Source organism: Globicephala melas, chromosome 6, assembly GCF_963455315.2.
Source record: "Globicephala melas chromosome 6, mGloMel1.2, whole genome shotgun sequence".
Taxonomy (NCBI): domain Eukaryota; kingdom Metazoa; phylum Chordata; class Mammalia; order Artiodactyla; family Delphinidae; genus Globicephala; species Globicephala melas.
In genome coordinates, this window is record NC_083319.1 from 54098951 (window position 1) to 54114414 (window position 15464).

The 15464-nt window shown below is 36.6% G+C and overlaps 1 protein-coding gene across 4 annotated transcripts in view; it reads right to left on the bottom strand.

Annotated features, from left to right (window-relative positions):
• The window catches only part of RFX3 (regulatory factor X3), a 289839-nt gene that overhangs the window by 103658 nt on the left and 170717 nt on the right, over positions 1-15464 (bottom strand). For all 4 annotated transcript variants that reach the window (XM_060299986.2, XM_060299983.1, XM_060299987.1 and 1 more), the window contains one exon: positions 10644-10741. In XM_060299986.2, coding sequence (XP_060155969.1) covers positions 10644-10741 — 98 coding nt within the window. The remainder of the gene's footprint in view (positions 1-10643; positions 10742-15464) is intronic.

Below are 15464 nucleotides of genomic sequence, written 5' to 3' on the forward strand. Positions count from 1 at the left end.
ACTTACATTCCCACCAATCGTGCACAAGAGTTTCTTTTTCTCCACATTCTCTCCAACACTTACTTCTTATTCAGCCATTTGCAACAACATGGATGAACCTTGAGGACATTATGCTAAGTGAAGTAAGTCAGACAGAGAAAGACAAGTATTGTATGATATCACTTATATGTGGAATATTAAAAATCAAACTCATTGGTGAAGCAAGTCAGAAAGAGAAAAACAAATATCGTTTATTAACGCATATATGTGGAATCTAGAAAAATGGTACAGATGAACCTATTTGCAGGGCAGGAACAGAGACGCAGATGTAGAGAATGAACATGTGGACACGGGGGCGGAGGGTCGTGGGGGGTGGGATGAATTGAGAAATTGGGGTTGACATAAATACACTACCATGTGTAAAACAGATAGCTAGTGGGAACCTGCTGTATAGTGCAGGGAGCTCAGCTTGGTGCTCTGTGGTGACCTAGAGGGGTGGAATGGGGGTGGGGGGGTGGGAGGGAGGTCCAAGAGGGAGGGGATATATGTATACATACAGCTGATTCACTTCGTTGCACAGCAGAAACTAACACAACATTGTAAAGCAACTATACTCCAATTTTAAAAAAATCAAATTAATTGAAACAGAGAGCAGAATGGCGCAGGGGCTGGGAGGTGGGAGAAATGGGGAGATATTGGTCAAAGGGTAAAAACTTTGGGTTACAAGATGAATAAGTTCTGGGGATCTAATGTACAGCTTAGTGACTATAGTTAATAATACTGTATTGTATACTTGAAAAAAAAAGAAAAGAAGAACTGAGCAACCATATACATACACATAAGCTCAAAAAAATTGTACTAGAATAAAAAAGCTGAAAAAAAAGGTATGTTAATACTATGTTAGCAGCATCTCAATTCAGTTCCATTCATTTCTCCTTGTATATTTAAAACTACCAAGTAATCTGCTCCTGTGTCTCACCTGTCATCAAATGCTATTCTTTATTCAATTCATTCAACACATACAGATTGAGCACCTATCATATAAGACTGTTGTAGGTATGAGAGAGAGAATGGGGAGCAAACAAACAAGGTACTGGGCCCACATGACAGTTACATTCTAGTGGGGAAAAGACAGATATTAGATAAGTTAAAAGTAGATAGTGGAGAATGACAGATAGTCGTAAGTGTTGTGGAAGAAATGTCTCTGTTAGAAACAATAAGGAAACTTAGGGCACAAAAAAACTGTTCGGCCAATAATAAGACTGAGGAGGATCCAATAACAGAGGAAGAAAACAGAAGAATATAAAGTCAAAGAAGACAAAGAATCAAGGATAGAGTGGCTGACTAGTTGATTGCTAGAGATTTACAAAAGTTAATCTAGAAGAATGTCTATTAGATTTAACAAATGGAGGTCTTCAATGACTTTGATAACAGCAATTTCATTGTAATGTGGAGAAAAAAGCCAGCTTGGAAGAGAGTGAAGAATATGAGGTTAATCCTAAGAGGATTCACTACAAAGGAACAGAGAAACCAGGTACTTGTTAGAGATGGATATGTTATCAAGTGGGACTTTCAAAAATGGATAAACGCAGCTAAAGCATGTGTGTATGTTGTTGAGGCCAACCCAGGTGCTAAGTCCAGGCAAACAGGTGGTATGCCCCATACCCAAAGTTAGGCACACTGCTGGACTCGGGCAGTTTGGGACCTCAGAGCATTCCCTGGAGGCGAGTCTATTCGTCTGACTCCTTCTGAGGGCCAGACTAAGATTTGTTGGATTTGTCCCCTCCAAAACCTTCTGGCCATTACAAAGCTCAACCCTTGTGAACCAGCCTTCAACTCCATATAGCTGGGGGATCTACTCTGTATAGCTGGGGGATCTACAAGACTGTAGTCTCTTGTGAAGCACAATACAGTGTTTCCCAACCTTTTCCAATGCATACTCCCAAACAAAGAGTTCTCACTCTAGCTTCCAAATATTTGTTCAAGCAGAGATTTTTATAAGTTTAACTTCTTTTGCAGTTAGTTTTATAAGAGTAACTATACTAAAAGTGAATATGTTTTTTCAGACAATACAAATAACCCCATTTCCTGCTCTCATTAAACCCTCCCCATCCTGAACCTGACCTGGTTAGTAATCAATGCTTTTAACTATTAATCCCCATTTCACAAATTAGGAAATCTAGGTGCAAATGTGTTATTTGCCTGATGTTATACTGTAGTCAGTAGGAGAAATGATACTTGAACTTGGGTCTCTAGTGTTCATTTAAGAAAATAATACAGGTTGGTTCTAAACCTAAAAAGGCACATGTGGATTTCCTTTATTTTTACCTTTAAAAAAAAAAAAAGGAGGGAGGAGGAGAGGAAGAGAAAATTTAAAGGTCTAAACTTTTCCAAGTGTTATCATACAGAATTATTCTGGACACTATGCTACTGGATATGAAAATATCACAGAGCAATTGCCCTTAATGTGCATCAATTAATTCTACGAATGAGAAATATTAAAAAGGAATACAGCCAGGGCAGTCAAATAATAGCGTTTTCTTCTGGAAGCTGTTTAACTATAATATTCGATGTTGAAAAATTAGTAAATATGGACTTTTCTATATATTTTATGAATATCCAAAGAACATCCTATATTCACAAAATAAATTTAACTATAAAAGTATAAGATGGGATTAAAAAAACATACAATGATTCATACGAACAACACTCCTAGTCTTAAAGAGTCATCAGTCATAAAAAACCCCACGAGTTTATTATCTACAATAAGATATACAATAATACAATAGCATAATGTATAAAATTTACTAAAAATTTTTTTTGTGATTGGCCAACTCTTCCCCCCAAACCTCCAAACAACTCATGATCAAAAGACCTCTACCTACAGATCACTGGAAAGGAACATGTGTTGAAGGTCAAAAAATATGAACTCTAAATACTAGCTAACTAGAGGTACAAATTATTGCACCTCTCTGGGCCTCAGTTTACCCACCTGTAAAGTGGAAAGATTAGAATAAATGATCTCCATGACCTTCACAACTCTGATATTCTGAGAAGCCATATTTGAAAGCCTTCCATTACTCTAGGAGGCAGATTGAAAAACATCTTGCTGTGATTTATGTCAGAGTGTTCTGCCTATGTTTTCCGCTAAGATTTTTACAGTATCCAGGTTTACATTTAGGTCTTTAATTCATTTTGAGTTTATTTTTGTGCACGGTGTCAGGGAGTGATCTAATTTCATTCTTTTACATGTAGCTGTCCAGTTTTCCCAGCACCACTTGTTGAAGAGACTCTCTTTTCTCCATTGTATATTCTTGCCTCCTTTGCTATAGATTAGGTGACCATGGGTGTGTGGGTTTATCTCTGAACTTTCTATCCAAAATAAACAAATGGGACCTAATTAAACTTAAAAGCTTTTGCACAGCAAAGGAAACCATAAACAAAACAAAAGACAACCCTCAGAATGGAAGAAAATATTTGCAAACGAAGCAACCAACAAGGGACTAATCTCCAAAATATACAAACAGCTCATGAAACTCAATATCAAAAAAACAAACAACCCAATCAAAAACTGGGCGGGCTTCCCTGGTCGCGCAGTGGTTGAGAGTCTGCCTGCCAATGCAAGGGACATGGGTTCGTGCCCATATGCCGCGGAGCGGCTGGGCCCGAGAGCCATGGCCGCTGAGCCTGCGCGTCCAGAGCCTGTGCTCTGCAACGGGAGAGGCCACAACAGTGAGAGGTCCGCATACCGCAAAAAAAGAAAAAATGGGCAAAAGATCTAAATAGACATTTCTCCAAAGAAGACATACAGATGGCTAAAAAGCACATGAAAAGATGCTCAACATCATTAATTACTAGGGAAATACAAATCAAAACTACAATGAGGTATCACCTCAGACGGGTCAGAATGGCCATCATCAAAAAAATCTACAAACAATAAATGCTGGAGAGGGTGTAGAGAAAAGAGAACCCTCCTACACTGCTGGTGGCAATGTAAACTGGTACAGCCACTGTGGAGAATGGTACTGAGGTTCCTTAAGAAACTAAAACTAGAGCTACCAAATGATCCAGCAATCCCACTCCTTGGCATATATCCAGAGAAAACCATAATTTGAAAAGATGTTCATTGCAGCACTATTTACAATAGCCAGGACATGGAAGCAATCTAAATGTCCATCGACAGAAGAATGGATAAAGAAGATGCAATACACATATGCAATGGAATGTTAGTCATAAAAAAGAACGAAATAATGCCATCTGCAGCAATGTGGATACACCTAGAGATTGTCATACTGAGTGAAGTCAGTCTAAGTCAGGCAGAGAAAGACAAATGTCATATGATATTACTTATATGTGGAATCTAAAAAAAGGGTACAAATAAAATTATCTACAAAACAGAAATAGAGTTACAGATGTAGAAAACAAACTTATGGTTACCAGGGAGTAAGGAGGGGAGGGATAAATTGGAAGACTGGGATTGACATATACACACTACTATATATAAAATAGGTAACGAATAAGGACCTACTATATATAGCACAGGGAACTCTACTCAATACTCTGTAATGGTCTATATGGAAAAAGAATCTAAAAAAGAGTGGATATATGTATATTTATAACTGATTCACTTTGCTGTACACCTGAAAATAACATAACATTGTAAATCAACTATACTCCAATAAAAATTTAAAAAAATAAATATAATAAAATAAAACTGAATAACAACAAAAAATAAACCTAAAAAAAATATCCTTCCATTTTTGGAGATGAATGAAACAGGCTCTTCTCTAAATGTAGAGGACCTCAGTGCTCTTTTTTACACAAAATGGTAGTTCTCTCTCCAAGAGCTTTCTAAGTAATCAGCCATATACTTACTGAAATCCAAGCGGCAAGTGGATTCATTAACCAGATCCTACACCGATTTGAACGTATATATCAGTAGAAGCATAAAGAAAGTAGCCTCTTCATCTCAGTTACAGAAATACCATACAACCATTTCTTCTAAGTAGAGAACATTTAAATGATAATAATAAAGCATAATTTTACCTGCAAAATCCTAAAACTTACTATTTCACTGAAAGACAAAAGAGAAACTTGAAGAGTATCCCTATTAAGGTTTTTTATTAATTATTTAAAAAGCACATGGAAAGGATAATTGGATGGCTTCAGAAAACGCACTACTTATATGATTTTCAAATAAAGGTGAGTCCAATGGATTTTGAATAGATCTAGTCAATGTCAGTATATTAATCATGTATCATGTCCATCACATACCATGTGATGTTATTAAATATTATTCAGATAAGAGTTCTGTGGTCAGTTTTTAAAACATGACATTTCTTTCCTAGAGGATTTCTCAGAGCCTTTAAAAAAAACTAACAGAAATTTAGAGTCCGCAAAAGAAGTTCATGCAGTGTTTTCCTGCTTGTGAAATCACAGAACCTCTTAATGGGACATTTTATGAAACACAGTTTGGTAAATTCTCTATTGGGTTTGATGAGAAATCTGTAATTTAAACAGGAAGATTATGAGAATGCTTTCTACCAGTCAAGTCTTATTGCAATAGATACCCATTACAATGAACACCCTGACATTCTAAAACACTAATCATCTCTAAACAGCGGATAAGCTTCAAAGACCACTTGATATAAGAAAATCCTTTAAAATTAAAAAAGTTTTTTCAAAAAAGATTTCTTAATTTGGACAAGATATAGTATGATGTCTTTATTTCCACTTTGACTAATATGATAAAGGAATAAGTGGGGAAGTATGAGTCAAAAAAGGAGTGGGGGAAAGAAAAAAAATCATTATTTAAAAAAATTGATTTCTCGGCTACATCAAGAAATTTCAATTGAATTGGACTCTCTCTACGTGGTATGCACTGTTTTCCAGCTGTTTTAATTACAATCTACTAAATTATTAGATATCATAAATTGTAAGAATCCATAACAATGGACAAGACTATGATCCAGCCCAGTAAAAAATATTCTTGGGAAAACTATTGCAAGGAAATACACAAATGTGGGCTCCTACAGAAGCAATGATAAGCAGAAACAAGAGTTAGGTTACCTTCTCCCTTGAGTAAAAAGCTATTCTACTCCAACACACCACTATAAAGCAGTCTCAGTTGTTCTCTTGAAATACATCCTCACTCACTGACTCACACTGTTAAATCCTGTTATGCTACCAGTAACGCCCATAGTCATAGAGAGAACCAGTAAATATTTCAGTATTGTCAAATTATAATGATTACACATTTTCATAAGTGATGACACATATCTGTGAGGGCTATCATCACCTCTTGAGTGAGACCCCTTGCATTATGGCTACTTGGCATGGGGCTACTGGTGACAGGAGCAACAGTGAACCAGTACTTACTAACCATGCACAGGCTGCAGGGCCATGTACTGGGTGCTTGAAAGTTCATGATAAAGATCGGCATCCCTATCTTCTGCGAGTTTCATTAGCAAAAAGCATTTATTATCACAAAGAAGTGGGAATCTCACTATGATCCAAGTCAGGGACCAAACACTAGTTGGCTATTAATTTAATATGGTGGAGCAGAAGAATATGAAATACTCTCTCCTAACACACATGGAAGTGTATCAAATAAAAAGAGGGAGTATAAAGACTTTAAAATGAACTTTAGAGACAAAAATTGTACATAGTTAAATGTCAGCACTACAAAATTACAGAAAGATTGGAATAGCTTAAGCTGAAAATTTTTTTTAGTTATATTTGAAGAAAGATGTTCATAGTCCTCTAGCTACTAAAATTTTGAGTGTAATTCATGGCAACACAATGTTTCTTTAGTAAATATGAAAATGGTGCTACAGAATCTTTAGTCAAAAGTTGTACTGAAATTGAAATTGTAATGAAAGGTTTTTAAAGACGCATCTTCTCTATCTTGACCAACGGCGCACATTTGTGACATAATTAGCTGGAGTTGAGGATGCAGTCTGGGCCCACACAGACTGGATCAAAACTAATTGGACTTTGTGGCAAATGAACTCATGACCTAGACCTCATTAGTCATGATCTAACCAACTGACTTCACGGGCCATAGAAAATTCATGTTGGCATGAGATGTTTACTTTGAATTATTTCTGCACTTAAATGGGGCCTATAATTTTAAAGAGCCAACTTTAGAGATGCTGATTTTCTAAGGTTTTGTGAATGAATGAACTCACCAATCTCACATTTACCTATGATATGGAAGACCCTAATGTCAGCGGTTGGGTAGTTTTAAAAGGCACAAGGCAATATGCAGAAGTCAGAACCATAAATAGGAGAGGAAAATATTTTTTAAAAAACCTAGAGCACATAATTGTACGGTGATAACTAATGTTTATTGAGTGTTTACAATTTCTCAGAAGCTACACAAAATACCTTTGATAAGCTATCTCCATATTTCATAAATGAAGAAAGTGAAGCAGGCTGTGTGTCTTTCACAAAGTCTCACATTAGTAATCACTCTCTTCTACCTTGGGTCAATGATAAATGACCGTGATAGATACTACGGAGTCAACTCTCTCAACACCCATGCCAACTATCCTTTTCCCTTGCTGCCATCTACCATATAGACATGAAAGCTACAAACCTGCATTCCTAGATTCTTCTGCAGCTAGCTACTACTTTTTTTTTTTAATTAATTATTTTTGGCTGCATTGGGTCTTTGTTGCTGCGCGCAGGCTTTCTCTAGCTGCGGTGAGCGGGGGCTACTCTTCGTTGTGGTGCGCGGGCTTCTTATTGCTGTGGCTTTTCTTGTTGTGGAGCATGGGCTCTAGGTGCTCGGGCTTCAGTAGTTGCAGCACACGTGGGCTCAGTAGTTGTGGCGCACAGGCTTAGTTACTCTGCGACATGTGGGATCTTCCTGGACCAGGGCTCAAACCTGTGTCCCCTGCATTGGCAGGAGGATTCTTAACCACTGTGCCACCACAGAAGTCCCCTAACTACTACTTTGTTACACAGTTATGGCCAATGAGATATAAGCAAAATGGACCTGGGAGTTTCTGGGAAAGCGTGTGTGTGCGTGTGTGTGTGTGTGTGTACATATATATATATGTACGTATATAACATATATGACATATCCTCTTCTTCCACCTTCCCTCTTCTTGCTGTCTGGAATACAGATGTGATGGCTGTAACCAAAGCAAATTTACTACTGTACCAGCAAATCTTGGCCCTGATATCCTTGAGCTGCTAAACTAATGTCAGCCACAGACTAAGAGGAAGTACAATTGTAGATGTTTCTACAGGCTCATTTCCTGTCATCTTTGGGTAGCTTAGCACTAAGCTGGCTCAGCTGGTCTAAGTTAATCCTAATGGAAGAACAGGCTGATGGAACTGAGCTTCAGAGGCAACCCACTCCTCCCTAGATAAGAAAGCCATTTTTTTTCTACTATATAACCAGTTAATGTCTACTGCCCTGATCCCTAGAAATATGTAGCACTCTGTGAGGCCAGAGATCTTCTACTGGAGCCATTTCCATGGTACAATCCAGTCTAACTAGAGGGATGTGATTTATGCCAGCTTGTAAGATTTTCTCCACTAAGGTTTATTTTATATCTGCACCACATGGTGTCAGTTATTTGCACAATATGCTACCTCTGGATTTCTTACTACCTGACAAAAATCAAAGTCCTAATTTGTTTAAACCTCTTTTTGTCAGATTTTCTTGGTTTCTTAGCTGACAGAATGCTGTAATAAATGTAAGATAAAATGTTATGGAATGGCAGAATGATAAATTAGCCCTCCAGTGGGGTCTGGTAAGGCTTTACCTAGGATATCTTTGAACTAGGAGAACACACTAGGTAGGAAATGGTACCTTCCTGAACAAAGTTAGAGTATATAATGACCTTACTCTGAGGTAGTTGTGACAGATCTACCACAGGCAAGGATGAAACGACAATACAATTCAGTGACCTCTAGCAGTGTCTAGAAACCCATTTATTTTCCCTGATAGCATAAAGGACCAAGTGGCAGGCATCCCTATTTTTTTTCGGGATAAATGCCAACAGGAGTTTGGATTTATGGTAGAGATTCCAAAAGCAGGCTCCAGGATGCCCTGGCCTTACACAACAAAGAGGTAAAAAAATATTCAGTGTGTCTAAAATATGTAAAGTATTATAGATTCACTAGAGTAACAGAAATGTATTGACACTTTATTATGTGTCAATCACCTAAATAGATGTAAATACAATAACAAAATGACAACAGTTCCCATTCAGGGAGAGTTCTTCTTAGTGTGATAAATATCAATAAGCGTTCATAGCACCATGCGGAAGTGGAAGTCTGGGTACAGTGCTGTCTTTATCGTACAGGGGACAAATAAGTTAACTGCAGAGGAGAGCCAGGGTCCACGTCTCAAGGGAGGGGGTGATGTGTTAGTCTATAAAGATATCGCTATACTGGGGGTAGTGGTTTTGGAAGGAAAGAGAAAAGGCAGAGAATGATATTCCAGCAGAGAAAACAAACCGCAGGTCCAAAAATACAGAGGTGTGAAAGGAGAGTACTTGGGGAAACAAGCACAAAGTTGGTTGTTCCTAGAACAGGTGGAAGATGAAGCTAGAGAGGTAGGAAGGGGGAGAATGCCAAGGTGGAGAGTTTCGCTTTATTTTATAGGTAATGGAGATTTAAAGGCAGTGGTGATTTAGGCAGATTCAGTGACCAAAAGCAATGAGAAAAGAGAGACAGTCAAGATCAATGAAGAGTTTTCAGTTTTGTATCATCTACTGTATACCAGGCCCTGTGCTAGTTGCTTTACATACATAGCCTTAAATCCTCAGAACAATCCAGAAAGAGTAAGGCAATTACCCTCCCACTTCCCAGGAAAGAGTAAAAAAAGCTCAGAATAGTTAAGTACTTTGACCATGATTATAAAACTAATAGATAGTTAAACCAGGATTTTAAGTTGTTTAGTTATAATAATAGGTAACAATAAATGCATTTTCTACATACCATACACTCTTCTGGTGTTAGATTTATTGCAGTGGAACAAAAACAACATCAACAAAAAACGGACAAAAATCCCTGCCCTCATAGAGTTACAGGTTGGTGTCATGGGAATCTATGAAATCACCCAAGGAGTAGGTGCAGTAAGAATAAAGAAAGCAGAGGTTATCAACCTAGGGCACACAGAAGAGTCAATGAGAGAATTTGAATTCATTTTAGAACTTAGAGATCCAACAGATTGCAAACAAAAATCTGTGGTAAATGAAAACAAACCTGGTGACTTATAATAGTTATTAGTCCCTTTATTTATAATAACATCCTGAATCTTAACCCAAAGTGTCTGAAAAACTCAAATGAAATAAATGTACAAATTGACATTACTGTTGATGCAAAGGAGATGGGTTGGGAGTTTTAGGGGGACGAGAAGTTCAGACAGGAAAATAAGATTTATTGAGTACCAGGCACTTTTACGTAAAGTAAGTACCTATTTAATAAATGCAAAAAACCCTCCTAATATAGTAATTTTATATTAGTTTACAGAAAACACGTACACAAAAATTCACCTTATTGGTGAATATTGTTCTTAGCAAACATACATCGGCTTAAGCTCAAACATCAATTTGGGACAAGTAGAAGGTGTCAGAAAGTACCTTACTTTTCTCTAACCGAGGTAGCGGGAGAATGAATACAACTCCCATACATAAACTTACATTGCTCCATTGGTATAGACAGTGTCGCTTCCTTCCACGTACTGCACCTGAGCTGGATAGACATGCTGTACCTGCTGCACAGTCTGTACCTGCTGCACCTGGAAAGCAAATATTAGGACTTTGGTGAGGGGCAGATACAATAGAATGAATATACAGCATTAGATTTACCTCAAAGATTTCTCTAGGGTGTTGATAAACATGAGAATGTTTTATGATGAAAACTGTTAGGTTCATGCTAATTTCAAGGTAAGTGCATGTTGAGTCCAAATCAACTGTAGCGTTTATGCAAATAAATTCTGTAACATTCTTGCAGGTATATATGTACATACACACTTAAAGTGTTTAGGGTGAAATTCTGAAAGCTCCGCACTTATTTTGATGATTTATGAAATTCTCTTCACCTGGCTTGTGAATGCTACATGTATTTTTAAATTATGAAATTCACAATGGAAAAGTTCAAACACTTATACATAGAAAAAATACTATAATAAACCCCATGTAATCATCATCCAAGATAAATAAATGTCACTAGACCTTCCCCTTTAGCCCCTCACACGATTACTTAAAAGTAAGTACAGAACTTGCATCATTTCACTGGTAATATTTCACTTTTTTCCTAAGAGAAAAGAGCTACTTTTAACACGAACACAATACTAACATCAGAAATAAAACATTAACAATTCCTTAATATCATATAAACCCCAGTGATTGTTCAAATTTCTCTAATTATTCCAATGTCTTCTTAGAGTTGGCTTGTTCAAATCAGATCCAAACAAGGTCTACATGTTACATCCAGTTGATATTTCCTATCTTTCTCTTTTAATCTCTAACAGTTTCCCATCCTTTTTATATCTTGACTATTAGTTATTGAAAAAACTGGATCATTTATCTAGTAGAATTTCTAGAATGCTAAATTTGGCTGATAGCATCCCTGAGATGTCATTTAATAAATTCCTCTATCTTCGTATTTCCTATAAATGAGTAGTTACACCAAGGGCCTTGAATAGATTCAATTTTTAAAAAGCTGTGTACTTCTTATTGCATCATATAGGTTGCCATAGAACAGCTGGTTGTCTCTCATTCTGCAATATTATTTGATCGGGGGTTCAGGTGTTGTCAGTTGGATACACTGATTATAATGTTTCCTATCCATGTTTTACCTGAGGATATCACTAGTCATTGATGATCATTTTTTAGAGGGATTATTTCAATTAATAAAAGGCTGCAATCTTATGGTAATCTGATTCTGTTATGTCCTCTTCATTTATTAGTAGAATTCTATAAAGGAATTCCTCTTACTCGTATTTGCTTACTCTGAAATAAGGTTTGTACAGGAAGAACAGGATAAATGCATGATTCATTATTTATCAGTACTCAGAATAATGATTTTTCCCCCTAGCTCCCTCCCCAAGGTGACCAATGTTGCTTTTAGTTTGATTTTGCTTGTATCCTTATGATTTTTAACTTTTGAACATACTGTATTTGATTTTTTTAAACACAGCAGTCTTTTTTCCCCTAAAATTGTCCCATCTTTGACCAGTGATAGTCCCTTCAAACTGTATCCTGTGTCTTTTGACATGACTACAGTAATCTTTCTCTAACTCCCATGCTTTCTGTTATGATAAGATGGACGAGACCTACCTCTTGTATTTCCTGTCCTAGATCTGAAATCAACTATTTCTTTAAAAACCCCTGGGTCTTATTATTTAGGAGTAATATAAATATGCAAAAACTGTTCAGGAAAGCAACAGGCAAACTATTTGACATCTTTGTGATTTCTTCTACAGAAGCATTCACCATCTGAAGAGTTGCTGTACAATATTATTTTAAAAAATACAGTTTATAAGAGCAAGAAGTTAGAAGGAAAAGCCTTAATGACTGTGAAAAGCAGAGTAATTAAATAAATATAGGAAACCATTCTGTAGAATACATGGTTGATGTTAAAAGATTAAGTAAGACTGATACATACTTTAATAGCAAGATCTCTAAAACATATTCTAAGTGAAAAAGTATGTTGCTGAAAAATACCTACAGTGTAATTTGATTTATGTATATATCTGCATACATGGGCACATGTGCATACAAATGTACTTAAATATATAAAGGAAAATAGAAGGAGGCACACCAAACTTCTAAAAATGGTTACTTTGCTGAGCGACATTAAATGAGATGGAAGAGGGCTTCCCTGGTGGTGCAGTGGTTAAGAATCCACCTGCCAATGCAGGGGACACGGGTTCAATCCCTGGTCTGGGAAGATCCCACATGCCGCGGAGCAACTAAGCCCATATGCCACGACTACTGAGCCTGTGCTCTAGAGCCCACCAGCCACAACTACTGAGCCCGCGTGCCTAGAGCCCGTGCTCCGCAACAAGAGAAGCCACCACAATGAGAAGCCCGCGCACCACAACGAAGAGTAGCCCCCAATCTCTGTGGCTAGAGAAAGCCCTCCCACAGCAATGAAGACCCAACAGAGCCAAAAATAAAAACAAATAAATAAATAAATTTATTTTAAAAAAATGAGATGGAAGAGATGATGTGACTAATATCCTTTATGAATTCATATCTTGTATCTATTATATCAAATATATAACTCGATATATGGAAGGATTTCCACTTCTGGCCATGATGGAGTAAATACTACTGGAAATGCCCTCCCCCCCAACTAAACAAGTAGATAAGTAGACAAAATATGTAAAACAATGTTTTCAGTCATTCAACAAAATGTATCGTAAGATTGTGTTCCTTAAAAGAAGGAAAAAAAGTAATGTGAACCCTATAATGATCTTAGCTTTTGACCTGGATGTAATCAGAGTGCAGAGCAAGAATGGAGAAACAAAGCAGAGCATCATGATCTCACTGAGGTGAGGAGACAGATACTGAATTTGGGAAAGCTGAGTCACCTGAAGTTTGGCGGCAGTATCAGAAAGGAACTTAAGCAGAGAAATAGATCCAGAAATGTTCACAGAGATCCCCTTGAGTCTGATGTTGAATACAAGCTGCACGTGTGTAGGGGGGCAGAGATGCTCAAATTCTGACCATCCACAGTGACATGACCTTATTGAACACCTAGGGCATTCTGTAGAAACACCAGAAGGGCAGAGCGAGCCTTAGCAGAAGGGCTAAATTAGGTCTAGAATAAAGACTACTTTAGGTCCATCCTAACAAATCTGAAAGAAAAGCCTTGATAATATCCACAAGTAACTGCCTATACAGAACTACATTTAACACTTTTAAAGGAAGACATCAAAATCCAGACATATAAAACCATAAGAACCATAATGTCCAGCATTCAAAAAAAATTATTAGACACATGAAGAAGCAGAAAAATGTGATATATAACCAGGAAGAAAATCAATCAATAGAAACAAATCTAGAAATGGAAGATATGAAATGGCAGACAGAGACATTAAAACAGCTGTTCTAAATAGACTTAAGATTTAAAGGAAAACACAAACATGATGAGAAAAAAAGAAGCTATAACGAACCAAGTCAAATTTGTAGAGTTGAAAAATACAGTATCTGAAATGAAAAATTTGCTGAATGGAATTGAGAGCAGATTACATAATGCAGAAGAAAAGACAAGTCAAGTTGAAAACCTAGCAGTAAGAACTATCTCAAGAACAGAGAAAAAAAAGGAAATAATGAAGAATAGAGAACCAATGAACTATGGAACAATATCAAGTAGTCTAAAACAGTATAACTATAGTCCCAGAAGAAGAAGAAGAACAGAAAATATATTTGAAGAAAAAGTGGTAGAAACATCCAAATTTTATTAAAACTATAAACATTGTAAGAAGCTTAACATATGCCAATGTATAGAAAAAGAAAACCAAGCCAAAGTGCACCATAATTAGAGTGCTAAAAACCCGTATTAAGGAGAAAAATTTTTAAGCAAGACAGAAAACAGACGCATTATGTACAACGCAACAGGTATCAGAATGATTGAAAACTTCCCAGTCAAAAATAATGCAAGCCTAAGATAATCAAACAACGTATTTAAAGCAGTGAGAGGAAAATTTCAATCAAGAATCCTACAACCAGTGAAATATCTTCAAAAATGAAGAGGAAATCCTTTCTCAGACAAAAACTGAGAGAATTCATCCTGCTCTAGCAGATGTCCAGTGAAGGTAGCCACAAAGGAAGCCCTTTGGACTGAAGAAAAATAATACCAGATGGAAAACTGGACCTATACAAAGAAATGAGGAGCACTAGAAATGGTAACTTCGTAGGTAAAGGGTTTTTTGTTTGTTTTCTCATCTTTTAATTTCTATAAAAGATAACTGCCTATGTAAAGCAAAAATAGCAATATGTGTATACCAGGGTTTACTTACCACATATGTAGAAATGAAATGTATGTATGACAAAAATAGCACAAAAGAGAGGAGAGGGAAATGAAAACACACTTTTGTAAATTCTTATATGTTAAGTAGTGTAGTATTACTTGAACACAGGCTGTGATCAATTAAAGATATAAACACCATATTAAAAAATAGGATAGTCAATAGAGGAGATAAAATGCAATACTAGAAAACACTCAGTATATCCAATAGAAGGCAGAAATAGAGGAAATAAAAGAAGAACAAATGGAACAAACAGAAAATAACAAGAAGCTAGAATTAAATGCAACCATATCTATAATTATACTCAGTTTAAATCTTGACTGTCATAATGGGTAAAAATGTAAACCCTAACTATATACTCTCCACCAGAACACATTTTAAATATACAAAGACAGGTTAAAAATAAAAGGATATAAAAAGACAGGCTTTTGCAAACACCAATCACAAGAAAGACTGGTTATATTAGTATCAGTCAAAGTAG